The 15,277-nt window shown below is 34.4% G+C and overlaps 1 protein-coding gene across 1 annotated transcript; it reads right to left on the reverse strand.

Moving 5' to 3' along the window:
• Nucleotides 1-5,426: 5,426 nt before the first annotated feature.
• LOC104223678 (uncharacterized) lies at nucleotides 5,427-11,190 on the reverse strand. Its single transcript, XM_070146429.1, has 2 exons — nucleotides 10,705-11,190; nucleotides 5,427-6,428 (listed from the first exon to the last, which is right to left on the reverse strand). Exons 1-2 carry the CDS (start codon nucleotides 11,188-11,190, stop codon nucleotides 5,427-5,429), a joined length of 1,488 nt encoding a protein of 495 aa, XP_070002530.1.
• Nucleotides 11,191-15,277: the final 4,087 nt, after the last annotated feature.

Below are 15,277 nucleotides of genomic sequence, written 5' to 3' on the forward strand. Positions count from 1 at the left end.
GCTATGCAATAGCATATCCATTTTACGGGCCGCACTTCCATTTCGTGGTCACAGAAGTTTCGCGGTCCATTTCGTGGTCACATAAGTGATTTGTGGACCGTAGAATTGGCCGTAGAGCTGAGGTCCTTTTCGCGGACCACAGACCTATTCTGCAGTGTATTCTGCAATTGGAGACCCGACTTGGAGGGTTAGCTATTAGAGATTTGTACTCGACTATATTTTAATAAAAGGCCTTGGGGGTTATTTTGGATAGCATCAACAATTATTTTAGAGAGAGGGGAGTATTTTCGAGAGAGAGAGAGAGAGAGAGAGAGAGAGAGAGAGGAATAAGCCCCAACCATTTTTCTCATCAATTCTTGCCCAATTTTGAAGATTCAAGGAAGCAATTCTCTTGGCCAACTATCCAGGTAAGTCCTTGTCCTAAGCTCTCATGCAATGTCCTATCATGCATTTGTGGGTAGAATTTTACTATTATGAGGCTTGTGGGATGGGGATTGAAAGCCTAAATACTATATTTTGAAATTTGAGGTGTATAGGAAGAATGAGAGGCGTGGTTCATGATTTGGGGGTGTGTCTTGGGCATTCATGTATAGAGAGAGGCGTCATGGGGGTTGTTATATTATCTAGGATGAATCTATGGGTTGATATTGGTTGTAGGATAAAGGATTACCATCATAGGACCTTGTAGTCGGATTTGCATACTAGTATGATAAAATGCCTAAATGAGCAGAACCTATGAGCACCTTTCTAACTATGGCTCGATTTTGATTATGTATCTATAGATTGAAATCGCCAGAAGTCTTGAAACATTTTACTAATTCTAAGTAAAATCTCTAATAAGGTAAGTTGGCTATACTACTCTGTTAGAATCGAATTCCACGGATTTCGTGTAAACTCCAAGCATGGTTTTGTTCAAGTTCCTATTTCTATAATTTCAAATTGCTTCTACTGATCGATTTACGTAATTGCTTATGTATCCAAGTCATATTCCAATTGCCCCTATTATGTCACTCTCATTTGAAAGAATGTTTCAAGTATGGTTAATGTATCCAATGCTTATGATTTTAATTCATGTTTTAATTGAAAATCATTATGCTCTACTATGGGAAGAAGATTCAATGTGTTTAGGACTCCTATCACTCATGCATCTAAAGTCATGATTTTTAAATGTTCTCTATATTGATGACCTACCGATGATCCTTGAAAGTGAAAGAATGAGAATATGAAGTAATTTAAATACGGCCATCATGCCAAGAATAATGATTTACGTGTATGAACAAGAGTGCCGATGAAGTGAAAGATATTGAAAAAGGCTATGAAATGGATTGTAACTCTTTTATATAAATATTTTTGGGAGTATTGTTAGGTCACTGAGGAATGGTGGGTTGAAATGACCTGAACCCAAAACTACATGTGTTAGTGTAGGAGTAATCGAGGGATAAATTCCCATGTTGATGTGTTGAGATTATTCTCTTTAGTTGGGATGAGATAATAGCAAGGAAAGGACCATGTCGACCAACATGACATTGTGGTGATGCGGCTTAGACGATCGGGCAGTGATCAGACATCATATCGCGCACATGGTGGTGGTGTTGTGTTTTTATGTCCACCCACACACACTAGGGTGATATGGCTTAGGCGATCAGGCAGAGATTGATCCCCATGTCATAAGCATGGTGGTGTATTGATACTAAAGATCTCCCAACTTTAAAACATTAATATTTACTTGCAGATTTACATTTCTCTTAACTTGGAATTTTAATACTACTTGAGTTTCTTATTGATTCCATGTTTCTCTCCTTTTTGTTGGTACTCTTTTTTATGAGCGGATATCTAGTTTTACATACTAGTACTATTTTATATGTACTAATATCCCTTTTGCGAGGGCCGCTGCATCTTTAGTGGTTACAGGTGGTTCCTCAACAAGTGGAAATTATTATTGATAACATCATACCCTCTTCTCAATGGATTTTGGTGAGCCCTATTCTATACCGGGGCCCATGTGTGTTTATTATCTTCATGTACATTTGCTTTTGAGGTATAGCCGGGTTGTCAACGGCACTCCCATATGGTACTCATGTTCTCTCAGAGGCTCCATATACATATTATGGGTTGTATTTTAATTGGAAAGACAAACTAAAAATGTTGTAATTGTCACACATGTTTCCACTTTTAAACTACGAAACTTGTAATATTTTTGGAAATCGGACAGTAAGTTTCTATAAGTAATGAAATTGGTCTTGTACATGTTATTCTCTCATTGTTTAACCCTTGATATTCATCCTTGCATTATTTATGAATAAGATTGGGTTGAAGGCACCAAGTAGGCTTGCTTGACTAGGATATCTCGGTTGAGCACCGATCGCGCTCTCTGAGGTCGGGGTGTGAGAAGTTTGGTATCATAGCCAGAGGTTTTAAAAATATCTTAGGATGTCTCAGAGCCGGATCTAGTAGAGTCATTCTTATCGGTGTGTTGTCAATGACATCTATAATTATGAGGCTAATTGGGCATTTAGGAATATCACCCTTTTTTGTTATTCAAGATCATGCGATAGATCTTGGTTATAAGACTATCCCTTTTTTAACTCATGCATTGTTCTAATTTTCTGCACATGACACCAAAGAAGAAGGAAAGAAGTGGCCAAAGGGCCAATGCCACCACATGAGTGGCTGATGATACTATACCAGATGTTGTGGGTGAGCACTCAAGGGGTGAGGATATTCCCCCAACCACAATACCGCTTAATTCTACTACTCCCGCTAAGAATGCAACAATTCCTTTTCCTAGTGAGAATGAATCGATTACTCCTTCAACTAATATCCAAGTCCCACCACCTGCCTCAACTTTCGGTTGTAGTGTTTCTAATGTGGACCTTAGGGGATCCATACAGATGTTGACTAAGATAGTGGCTTCCCAAGACCAGAGATTCAATGCTACACGTACTTCCTCTATCCCGCAATGGTATTCGGCTAGTTCTAGTGTGAAATGATTTCTTTAATTGGATCCTCTGGTATTTAGGGGTACTAAGCCCGAGGAAGACCCCCACACATTTATTGATGAGATGAACAAGACCCTTCGTGTGATGCGTGCCATTGAGACTGAAGCAGTGGAGTTGGCCTCCTACTGCCTTAAAGAGGTGGCGTACTCATGGTTTGAGTTATGGGAGGAGTCCCGTAAGGAGAAGTGGAGTGAGTTTGCAAATTCTTTCATTGATCATTTATTGCTTGCCGAGACTAGGGAAGCCTGTGCCACAGAGTTTTAGAACTTGAACCAAGGTAGTATGAGTGTATGGGACTACCATATAAAGTTTGTGGATTTTACAAAGGATACTACTTACATGATTCCCACTATGGAGGCTAGGGTTTGCATATTTGTGTAGGGCCTTAGCCCTTTGGTTATCAACGAGGCCATTACAGCCGCCTTGAACTCTTGTATGAATTATGGGAAGATGGTGGCATTTGATCAAGCCATAAAGGCCTAAAATTTGAAGAACATAATGGAGTGAGAGGGCAACAAGAAGGCCCGGTCATCGAGCAACTTTGGTGGTTCTTCCAGTGGTGGTAATGGTGGAAGGTCAGTATTTAGGGGAGGGTTGCCAGGCCATCACAATCCTTTGCTCAATCTTCAGTCAGTGCACCATCATTAGGGCCAACTCGGCAACAATGGAGTTGTTTCAGGTTCGATCAGGGCAACAAGGGATTTTATCAGCTAGGTCAGTTTGGTGGGAGACTTCAGTCGCAGCGGAGGCCCATATGCCCTAGGTGCAGGAAGATGCACTCAGGGGTCTGCTACATGGACCTACCTATATGCTATGGGTACTGTCTTAGAGGTCATATTCAGAGAGATTGTCATTCGTCCGTAAGAATGTTGGTAGGGGTATGGCGCAACCAGCCCGCTTTGCAACTACTACATCCACGACACCTCATTCACTTGAGGTACTCTAGCACTCACAGGGCGTGGTGCAGCTAGCGGTGGTGCACAGAGTTCGAGAGGGCCCAACAGATTCTATGCTATGAGGGGTCTCTAGAGTTTAAAGGGTTCTCCAGATGTTGTCATAGGTATATTGATTGTCCAATCTCATAATGTGTATACTCTTATAATATTGGTTCCACCTTGTCATATATCACTCTTTATATTGCTATGGAATGTTAAGTAAGTAGTTTGATTTTGTAATAAGCGGAATTAACTTGATATATGCGTAGATGATCATTAATCTGAATATAAGTCGAGTTCATATAAATCTAAAATATCTATTTCTTCTGATATAATTAGTTCTGTATATCCTTGTTCCATTATGTTAATTATTTCAAAAGAAATTAAAATATCATAAATTTTTCTCCTAATGTCGTTATTAAGTTGGTTCAAGGTATATAACATGAGTATTTTGTAATCATTATTGTTATCTAGTAAATAAGTGGGGTTATTCATAGGATATTATTATTTTTCAGTATTATTCTAATCATATTTTTACTAAACATATTCCCTCTAACCTCTTTGTTTATCATAGAGTTCATCATGTTTTAATAGGTTATACTGAACAATCTTTTCTGGTCACTACCATATTTTTCTTGCTTCAATCATTTTCCCTAACAGCGCCTCAACTTTGTCTACTCCCCTAAACGGCTTCCATGCCTAGCGGTTTCGACCTTAGGATGGCATATTCTGGGCTTAACTACTCTCAGCATTATTAGACATGGCAAACTTTCTCAAGATGTTCTTTATAGCAGTACTATAACATGATAAACAGTTATGATATTCAAGAGATTATAAGGAATATAAAGGTTTAGTTAGACATGATTATGGATAAACTTACATGTTCTTGTAACTCGTTTGAATGATCCATAGTTGTTTAAGAGACTTGTAAATAACTCAGATATTTCTTATAAGAGAGAGAAGATAAGAGAGAGAAGGTGAGGGTGTGTCCTTTCCTCTTCGGATTTACAATCTATATATAGAAAATTGAAACGACTTCTACTGTTTACAAATGGCTCTTCATGAACGACCTTTACTGTTCATGAATATGACTTGTACTATTTACTTTACGACTTTTTTACATGACTCTTACTATTCATGGACGACCTTTACTGTTCATGAATATGACTCGTACTTTACGACTTTTTTACATGACTCTTACTATTCACACTTTTTTCTTTACGATTTTTTTACATTATTTGTTTTCAAATAGCTGTCTTCCTTATTTGTCTTCTTGCTGATTTCTTCATTCCAGTTGCACTTCTGGTACATGGTTATCTTCTCTGTTGCATATTGAACATATATGATCTGGATATTTGTGTCCTACTAATTTGCAGTATCTCGTCAATAATTCATTGGAAATAAATCCTTTCTTTAGTGCTCTTGTAGTTGGTTGTATCTCTGGTTTTAGTAATGATAAAATCCATTTTTGGACTTCATCCATATCTCCTTGTCATAGTTCCCTTGAATTGGCATATATCATTAGCTGGTCTCTTGAGTAGTAGCTCCAGATAGCATTTTCTTGTAAATAATTGTTGGCTAGCTCTTGGATAATAGTTGCTATGCCAATTATTCTTTTGTTGGCATAAAAACCCGGTATCTCAATTTTCGGTATTTCTGGTTGTTGTTCTATTTCTTCTGGTATTATCATATCTCGTGTTAAGCCTATTTTTACAACTTGTATAATAGGTTTTATTTCATCATATAGTATCTCAGCTGGTGCTGTATAGAATTTTATAAAAAATAAGTTTCCTTTTGTAATTCTTTTGAATGTAATAAATGCTTTGTATAGCTCTGGTATTCCACTTATCTCTTCCCCATCATAGGTATATACCGTACTAAGTAATCCGTAGTTGTAACATGTTTTTACTAAATTGGCTCTAGTTTTTGGCTGTGCAATAAGCCTATTATATCCTTGGAGTTTTTGGGTTATATAATCCTCTGTTGGATCTGTTGTAGTAGTTGCTCTGGGGTTCAGGTTTAGAAATGTTTGAATTTTGTATATATTCTCAATATAGGTCTGAGTAATATGGTTGTATATCTTTTTGTTTTGGTGTAGGCTGTTGGCATAAGTTGAGGTTTGTGGTGTCGTAACTATTGTTTCTTTTGGCCTTTTTGGAGTAATTGGTTTATCAAATATGTAGTTTAAATTGACATTGGTATGTGGCTTCTTGTTAACTTGTTTACTTGTACCTGCAGCTGTATATAAACCAACTGTGTTATGGGTTTTTTGAAGTTTCCCAACGTCTCCTTCTAACTCTGGAAGTTTAGAGTCTTCCGATCGACTTAGCTCCGCATTTTTATAGTCATGCTGCTGACTTGACTGGCTTTTCTCTAGCTGTTGTAATCTTTTTCCCATACCATCCATCTGTAAAGATAGCGTAGTAAGGATTGCAAATATATCTTTTGATTCTTGGCTTTCATCTGTTTGGGTACCTTTGTCTTGATAGGTAGTCTGCAATAACATTTTTGTCAGTTCTTATTACTTCAATTGTAAATGTAAAATTCTGTATATTTAATACAAGTATTCTTATTTCCTTTGTAGTTACTGAATCTTGTACTTTCCGTGTTATCCACCATTTTACTTGTGTATTATCTGTTCTCACAATAAACTTGTTATAAACGATATATGGCTCGAATGCTAACAAACATTTATATAATCCAAATAGTTCTTTCCTATTTATCTCCCATTTTAATTGTGGTTCCGTATATGATCCTGAATAATATCTATAATGGTGTTCAATCTTTTCATTATCATATTTATATTTTAGAACTCCTCCGTAGCTGTGATCACTAGAATCAGTTTCTACTATGTATGTGAACTGTCTTTTTTCATCTGGGAAATATAGTTTTGGTAATTTTTTACACATATTTTTTATCTTCTTTATATGTATTTTATCTTTTTCGTCAAAATGGTATTCTACATCCTTTTTAAATTTTTTCTGTAATGGTTTTAAGTTTTCTGCTAATCTAGGGATATATTCCCTTATTTGGTTAACTAATCCTAAAAATGATTGTAACTTCTTTTTTGTATCAAGTGTTTCATTCAAGTTAATTATTTTTTGTACTACATGGGTTTGCATTTTTATTCCGTTTTTATCTATTTGTATACCTAAAAATTCTATTTGATTTTTCATTACTTCTGCTTTCTTTTTACTTAAACTTATTCCTGATATTTCTACAATGTGTATGAATTTTTCTAGTAGTTTTATATGTTCGTTCTCTGTTCTAGAATATAACAGTATATCATCTATATATATTATACAATTTTCTAATTGGTTAAAGTAGTTATCCATAAAATGTTGGTATCTACCTGGTGCATTTTTATATCCAAATGGTAATACGTTCCATTCGTAAAATCCTTGTGGTACTGTAAATGCTGTTAACTTTTTAGATTCGTCTTCTAGTTTTAAATGGTAAAATCCTGATTTACAGTCAAATTTACTAAAATAGTTATATCCTTGTATTTGTCTGATTTTTAGTATTTTATTTGGTATCGGATAATTATATGTTTTTGTTTTTGCATTTAAATTTCTATAATCTACAACCATACGACTTTTTCCTCGTTTTTGTTCGCTATGCTTATTTACTATAAATGTTGGGCTAGTGTGTTTACTATTACTTTCTTGTATGTACTTATTGTCTAATAATTCCTGTATGTGTATTTTAAATTCTGTTAGATCATTAAAATTGTATTTCAAAGGTTTTTGTGTTATTATACTATTTTCATCTATTAGTTCAATTTTTATTTTTGTTTTATGTTTTTCCCAACCTTGTAGTGGATTATCATTATATAATAGTTCTAATTTATCTTGGATTAGTTTTATCTTATTTATTTAGAAAATGATTATTTCTATATTATGGTTGCTTTGTGTCATATTTTCTAATTTCTGGGTAATTTTTTCACTTCCCTTAATCCAGGGTGTTGTTTTTCTCACTTTATTATTTACTCTTTTTGCTCCTAATCTTTGCTTACACGGGGTAGTAAACCACCAATGTGTTTTTGTTATAATATGTGGGTATAACTTATCTTAAAATGACATTCCTAATAATATATCTTTATTTGTGAATTCATAACTATATATTTCTTCTATGGTTAATATTTTATCCCATATTTGTATTTTTAGATTCTTTGCTTTGTATGTTATCATACTTTCCTCATTGTTAAATCCTGTTACTACTATGGGGGTTTTTAGCTTTTCCCATTTACTTTCTGGTAGACAATTATGCCTACACATGTTAGCTTCTGCTCCTGTATCCATCATAGGTGTATAATATCTATTATAATATCCTTCTATTATTATTTTGGCAAGTATATATATTTTTGGCATTATATTAAGGTTCTTTTTATTATTATTTTCTTATTTTCATAACTTATTGTTAATTGTCTATCTTCTAATTTATATGGTTTGACTTTTTCTAACCATTTTATTCCTAGTGTAATGTTTTTATCTCCTTGATATATTTTAAAATTTATTAATATTGGTATTCCTCCAATAATTAATTCCTTTTTCAGTTGTTTCTTCATTTTTTCTTAATGCTTTTGATAATTCTGAATTTTGCTGTTCTATCGTCACTATCTCTTGTTCTGGTATTAATTCTCTTATAACATAATTCTCCTCTTGCCCTGTATTTATTAATATTAAATATTTTCTTTGGTCCATTATTCATGTTATATAATAATGATGTGGGTTTATTTCTTCTATTTTTTGTTCTATTAATTTTTGTGGAGTTATGTAATCTATTCTTCTTGATGTACTTCTTGATGTACTTATTCTTGATGATGTCTCTGGTATTTCATTACTTGTTCGTTTTGACGTGCTTAATCTTTCTTTTACTATTTCTAAATCTTCTTCTATATCCATTTCCTTATAACTATAATCATTGTTGTCTATAACTGATACTATTCTTTCAAATGGATTTTCTATTTTTATTTTTTTTATTTTATTTTTAGTTGTTATCTTATGTTTTGTTGTTAAAACATATAGATTTTTACATATTGCTGTAAATATCTTACTTCCTGGTGCTAGTTCTATTCCAGACATTTTCTAGTATAGTACTAATGATTTATCTATATTTTTATCATCTATTGCTACTGAATAGTTGGCACTTATTATGAATTTGAATTTTTGGTATATTAAGTTACCTCTTACTGCACTTATTATACTCTTTTCTATAGGTTGTACAATTCTATCGTCTGCCAAGTATATTTCTATAGGGGTATCTATTCCTTCTCTAAAACATGCTTTTATTAGTATCTCTGTTCCTCCTAAGTGTACATATTTTATTGGATTTTTTGCTTTTATATCTTGTATTTCTTTGTTTAATAGTTTTTTATTTAAAATTGGTATTCTTGCTTTACCTTTAATGTATTTACAGTCTATTATGTGTTCTCTTTGGCTTACTACATAGTATTCTTCTTTTTGTCTTTTAAACCAATTCTTTATTGTTGGTACTTCTAATATTTTGTCTATGCTTAGATCCAATTCTTTTCCTTTTATTTGTTCAAATATAGTGGCGTCAAAAATTATTTTTTGTTCTGAAGATTGTTCATCTTGGTGTTCTTCTTGTTGTATAATTTGTATGTCTTAGTCATAATTATCTTCGTCTGATTCTTCTATTTCATTATTATTTATATCCTTTTCATTCTCTGAGAACTCGTTTTCTGATATCTCATATATGTTGTCTTCACTGCCTATTTCATAATCTACATATTCTATTTGTGTATATTTATCATTGTCTATCATTATTTCGGTAATTTATTTCTTCTTTGGGTTTTTTGGTAATCTGCAATCTTTAGCTAAGTGTTCTAGCTTTCCACAATTATAACAAGTACATTCTGTTAGTTTTTTCTTTTTTCTATATGGTTTTTTATGTTTGTAATTTTTTACATAATATCTTCCTCTTGGTTTCTTATACTTATATTTGGATTTATATCTTTTTCTCTTTCCTTCTTTTTTGTAATATTTATCTGTGCAGCCAAATTGGGGTGCTATTCTATTTTTGCAGCATGCCAAATTTTTTACTAATATTTTATCCATTCTGATATTTTTTTTATATTTTTCACATAATTCTATAAACCAGTTTTGTAGAAATTTTATTCGTGCTCCTAGAGTATCTGCTAATTCTGCTTCATTCCAATTTTTTATTATTTTTGAGCTAAACGGTTCTGGTAATTTTGTAAAATATAATTTTCTTATCTCCTTACTTTCATCCGGACTATATGTTCCTTCATAATAATAGTCTCTAAATGCACAAGTATATTCGTCTATATAACACATATTACATATTGCTAATTTTGTCATTAAATTTCTATTTATAGTCTTTTCTTTATTTTGTTCTTCTACTTCTGTTGTCATACTACTAAATTCATTTCTTATTGCTATTTTATATTTATTCAATATATCTGTAACTGTTTTTGCAGCTGTACCATCAAGTTTTTTATTACTTCTTAATGTATCTAAGCTTTCACTTGATAAATTTTGTAACCATAGTTTTACCGTTCCTATGAGTGTTCTTTCTATATATCCTGGTGTTTCAGCTATCACTATTTTATTATCTATTAGTTGTTTTGAGATATATCCTATCCATAATTGGATTGTTTTATTTATATCTACGACACAATCTAGATCTAAAAAATTACATTGTTCAGTTATCTGTCTTGGTGTCCATTTCCTATTTAGCCTTTTATCCCATAATGTTTTGTTTCTATCATATGAATCATAACTTACTCTGTAATAGGTTGGGTTCAGTTGTCTTGGATTTTTTATTCCTGATGTACTTGGTTTATCTTCGGCCATATCCCCTGTATTTATTTCTGGATTTATTTTTATCTTTTCTGTTTTTTCTATAAGTTCTGTGTACGTCTCACTTATTTCCGAATAGTTTTCTACTAGATCTTTGTCGTCATCACTTTGGTCATTCATTTCATTTATGCTTATATTTGGTGGATTATCATGTACCTCTTCTAACTGTATTTTAAATTTTTCTATCTCATTTGTCAGTCTTAGCTCTTGTTCTTCTTCTTTACGTTTTTCTTTTTCTTTTAGTTTATTCGTATATAGCTGTTTTAGCATTTCCAATTCTTTTTCTAATTCTGTTATTTTAGTGTTTTTTACTTCTTCTATCTGTTGTATTTTTTCTTTAGCTTGCTGTTGTATTTCTTTAATTTCTCGTTTTCTATCTATTTCTTCGTTTTCTTTTGTTATTCTAACCATTGCGGTTAAACTATATTCTAGTTTTACAGTTTCTTTTTCATATTTTCTAATTTCTGGGTAATTTTTTCACTTCCCTTAATCCAGGGTGTTGTTTTTCTCACTTTATTATTTACTCTTTTTGCTCCTAATCTTTGCTTACACGGGGTAGTAAACCACCAATGTGTTTTTGTTATAATATGTGGGTATAACTTATCTTAAAATGACATTCCTAATAATATATCTTTATTTGTGAATTCATAACTATATATTTCTTCTATGGTTAATATTTTATCCCATATTTGTATTTTTAGATTCTTTGCTTTGTATGTTATCATACTTCCTTCATTGTTAAATCATGTTCATAAGCCATTCTCTGTATCTACTATAGCCGAAGAGTCAATCATGGCCACGCGGGTTTATACGGATTTTAGTGTCACGGTACATGGCCGAGACAACACAGCCAATATCATTGATTTGGTGATGGTGGATTTTGATATGATAATGGGGATGGATTGACTTCACTCATGTTATGCCAAGTTTGATTGCTGAACCAGAACTGCTAGGTTTGAATTTCCAAACGAGCCAGTCATTAAGTGGAAGGGGGTGATGTTATGCCAAAGGGTAGGTTTATTTCTTACCTTAAGGTTGCGAATATAATCAACAAGGGGTGTGTTTACCACTTGGTCCGATTCACGAACATTGAGGCTGAGTCAGCGAGACTTAAGTCTGTGCTAGTTGTGAATGAATTTCCAGACGTCTTTTCGGATGAGCTTCCTGTGATTCCACCAGACAGGGAGATTGATTTGGGATCGATGTGATTCCATGTACGTAGCCTATATCTATTCCATCCTACAGAATGGCTTCGACAGAATTGAAGGAACTGAAGGAGCAATTGAAGGATTTTCTAGAGAAGGGTTTCATCTGGCCGAATGTGTTGCCTTGGGGCACACCGATTCTCTTTGTAAGGAATAAAGATGGGTCACTGATAATCTGTATTGACTATCGGCAGCTCAACAAGGTCATAATTAAGAACAAGTACCCACTACCAAGGATAAATGACTTGTTTGATGAGTTGCAAGGTGCTAAGTACTTCTCTAAAATTGACTTAAGATCAGGGTATCAACAATTGAAGATCAGGGAGCAGGATATTCCAAAAACTGCTTTCCAGACTCTATATGGGCACTTTGAATTTCTATTAATGTCTATTGGGGCTAACAAATGCCCCGGTAGCTTTCATGGATCTTATGAACCGAGTCTTAAAGCCTTTCCTCGACTCTTTTGTGATTGTGTTCATTGGCGATATCTTTGTCTATTCGCGAAGTCGGGAGGACCATGTCGATCATCTTAGGGCAGTTCCGCAAACTCTAAACCAAAACAAATTGTATGCAAAGTTTTTGAAATGTAAATTTTGTCTTGAATCTGTCACTTTCTTGGGTCATGTCGTCTCTAGTGAGGGGATCAAGGTTGATCCTCAAAAAATTGCAGTTGTGAAGAATTGGCCTATACCTACAACTCCGATAGAGATTTGTAGTTTCTTGAGCTTAGCTGGGTACTACAGAAGGTTCATGGATGGGTTTTCTTCTCTTGCCACACCATTAACTTAATTTATGCAGAAAGAAACTAAATTCCAGTGGTCAGATGCTTGCGAAAAGAGTTTTCGAGAGTTTAAATCAAGGTTGACTACGACACCGGTATTGACCTTACTAGAGGGAATATATGGGCTCGTTGTATATTGTGATGATTCAAGAGTTAGACTTGGGTGTGTGTAATGAAACATGGCAAGGTGATCGCTTATTCTTACAAGCAACTCAAGAACCATAAAAGAAATTATCCAACACGACTTAGAACTTTTAGTGGTGGATTTTGCGTTGAAGATTTGACATCATTATTTGTATGGGGTCCATGCAAACATATTCACTGACCATAAACAAGCTCCATCATATGTTGTTACCGAGACAATTATCTTTCTACGTCTATAAGTACAAAAACATTTTCTTTGCTTCTTATTTTTCAATCCTTGCAATACTGTTCTTACCGCAATTTGCAATTTTTTTAAAGTCTTATGTAGTTTCATCTGTAATTTTTGCTTAGTAGATTGAAATTATTCAACATTAAAGCCATGGAATTCCAGAACCACAACCTTCTATCAACTACTATCCCTACTTCACAAAGTCTCGATACCACCGTGAGGCGTACCACCATTTTTTGCGAGCTCTAGAGAAGGAAAAAATACTAGTATTGACCATACAGAGTCTTCGAACCCGAAAAATCTGCAATCTCCGAATAACATGATCAGTAGCTCAACAGCTGCTGAAATATCGGAGAATCGATATTAATTCTTTGGAATTAATTCTTTACCAGTTGCATATCATTCAAGCGTAATGTACAAGCTGGATAAATAATGCTCATAATGGACAAGCCCAATTCTAGGGTACAGTTACACTTGCTTTGTGTTAATGTTAATAACAATTAGATTTGATTTTGTGGTTCTAAAAATATGTGATCTATTTTTATGCTAGTTGTTAGGCAATAGATGCTAAGTGAAGGATTAGAAAATAAGATAATAGCTTGTAGACAGTATAATAGTCAAACCGAATGGCTGGAAATCGGGGCCTTGAGCTTGCGTATACGAGGCATCGAGATCGAGTCGGATGCCCGGCTAAGGGCAGTTGATGGAGGATTAACAGTTATGATAAATTTGATGGCAGCTATTTATGACCAATAATGAGCAATAAATGAAGAACAATTAATGAAATATAGCAAATATAAGTAAGACAATAAATGTAAGCAATATGATCAAACAGAGAGTATGTTTGAGTTAGAGAGCAGAGAATGTTCTTATATTGAATGTAGTGTGTAAAATATTGTGACTTGTCTACAAAATGACCAGGATCCCTTTATATATCAGGGGGAACCCTATCATAGTACAAAGTGCATTTATTACAAAGACACGTGGAGGATGCAGTCATTTAATGCCATAGTACGGGCACATACTAGCTTGTTAGTCTCAATCAAGTACCTAGGGAATTTCCTGTTTCTCTATCATAGCTGTCGATCCACATTTCCCCAGAGTTGGGAATTTGGAAACCCTATGATGTTGTACCTCGATCTCTACCTCGAGCCCTAGGAAACGTGCCTATGACGCACCATGATGACCACAAAATTGGCCCCTCTGATTTTACCGCATACAGATAGTCCTCGTGTTTCCTAGAATAAAATGATAGTAAATGATTTTGAACTCCTACTTCTTAGGCACTACTATCATGACATCAGCCTATCAGAGCATTAAATGCCATAACTCAAAAAGCCGCGCAAGGGTCGCTGTCAACACGATTATCGAGAAGCCCACAAACCGTTATTGGTTCGTCCTTTCCGCTGTCCATATGGCTTCTATAAATACCTCAATCGTTTAGTGATTCACACTTTTGCAACACCTTCAAACTTTTAGAGCCAAGGTCATCCCTTTTCACATTCTTCTTTCTTCCGTTCTTGGTTCCTCACTTCCTTTCTCAGAAAGATCTTTCCACCACTATGGCTAGAACCACTAAAATAGTGCCTCGAAAAGAGGGTGTTGCCACTTCGTCTTGAACATCCAAGGGCAAACCCAAAGTGGCCCCCACCGTTGAACAGTGTACCCCTACCGAGTTCGATACTATGAACAATTTTTCTATCGAGAGACCCTCATCTACACCGAGCCGATACGAACATGTGTCCCGGTATATTAGCATCATGATAAATATACAAAAATTGAGGGAAGATTGTCAATAGGAGAGGACAGTGCTGGTTGAGATTCCTAGTTCTAATGAGGGCATAACAGATCATAAGGTCGGTTTTATTTATGTATATACATACCCATTCACTTTGGGTCATGTCGATTCTTTAGATCCTTCTTCCCCAGCGATAGATCTGGTTATTCTCGACTTCTGTCATAAGTATCACGTGATGCTTGGCCAAATTTATCCATCTTTCTAGAGGATAGTCTATATGCTCCGTTATTTCTCCAACAAGGTCGTGGGTATGACTTTCACCCTTGACCACTTGATTAGACTATATACCCTCATCTTTTTCGAGGTTTGATTAAGCTTCACCCTCGATCTACGAAGCCATT

Source organism: Nicotiana sylvestris, chromosome 5, assembly GCF_000393655.2.
Source record: "Nicotiana sylvestris chromosome 5, ASM39365v2, whole genome shotgun sequence".
Classification (NCBI taxonomy): Eukaryota; Viridiplantae; Streptophyta; class Magnoliopsida; order Solanales; family Solanaceae; genus Nicotiana; species Nicotiana sylvestris.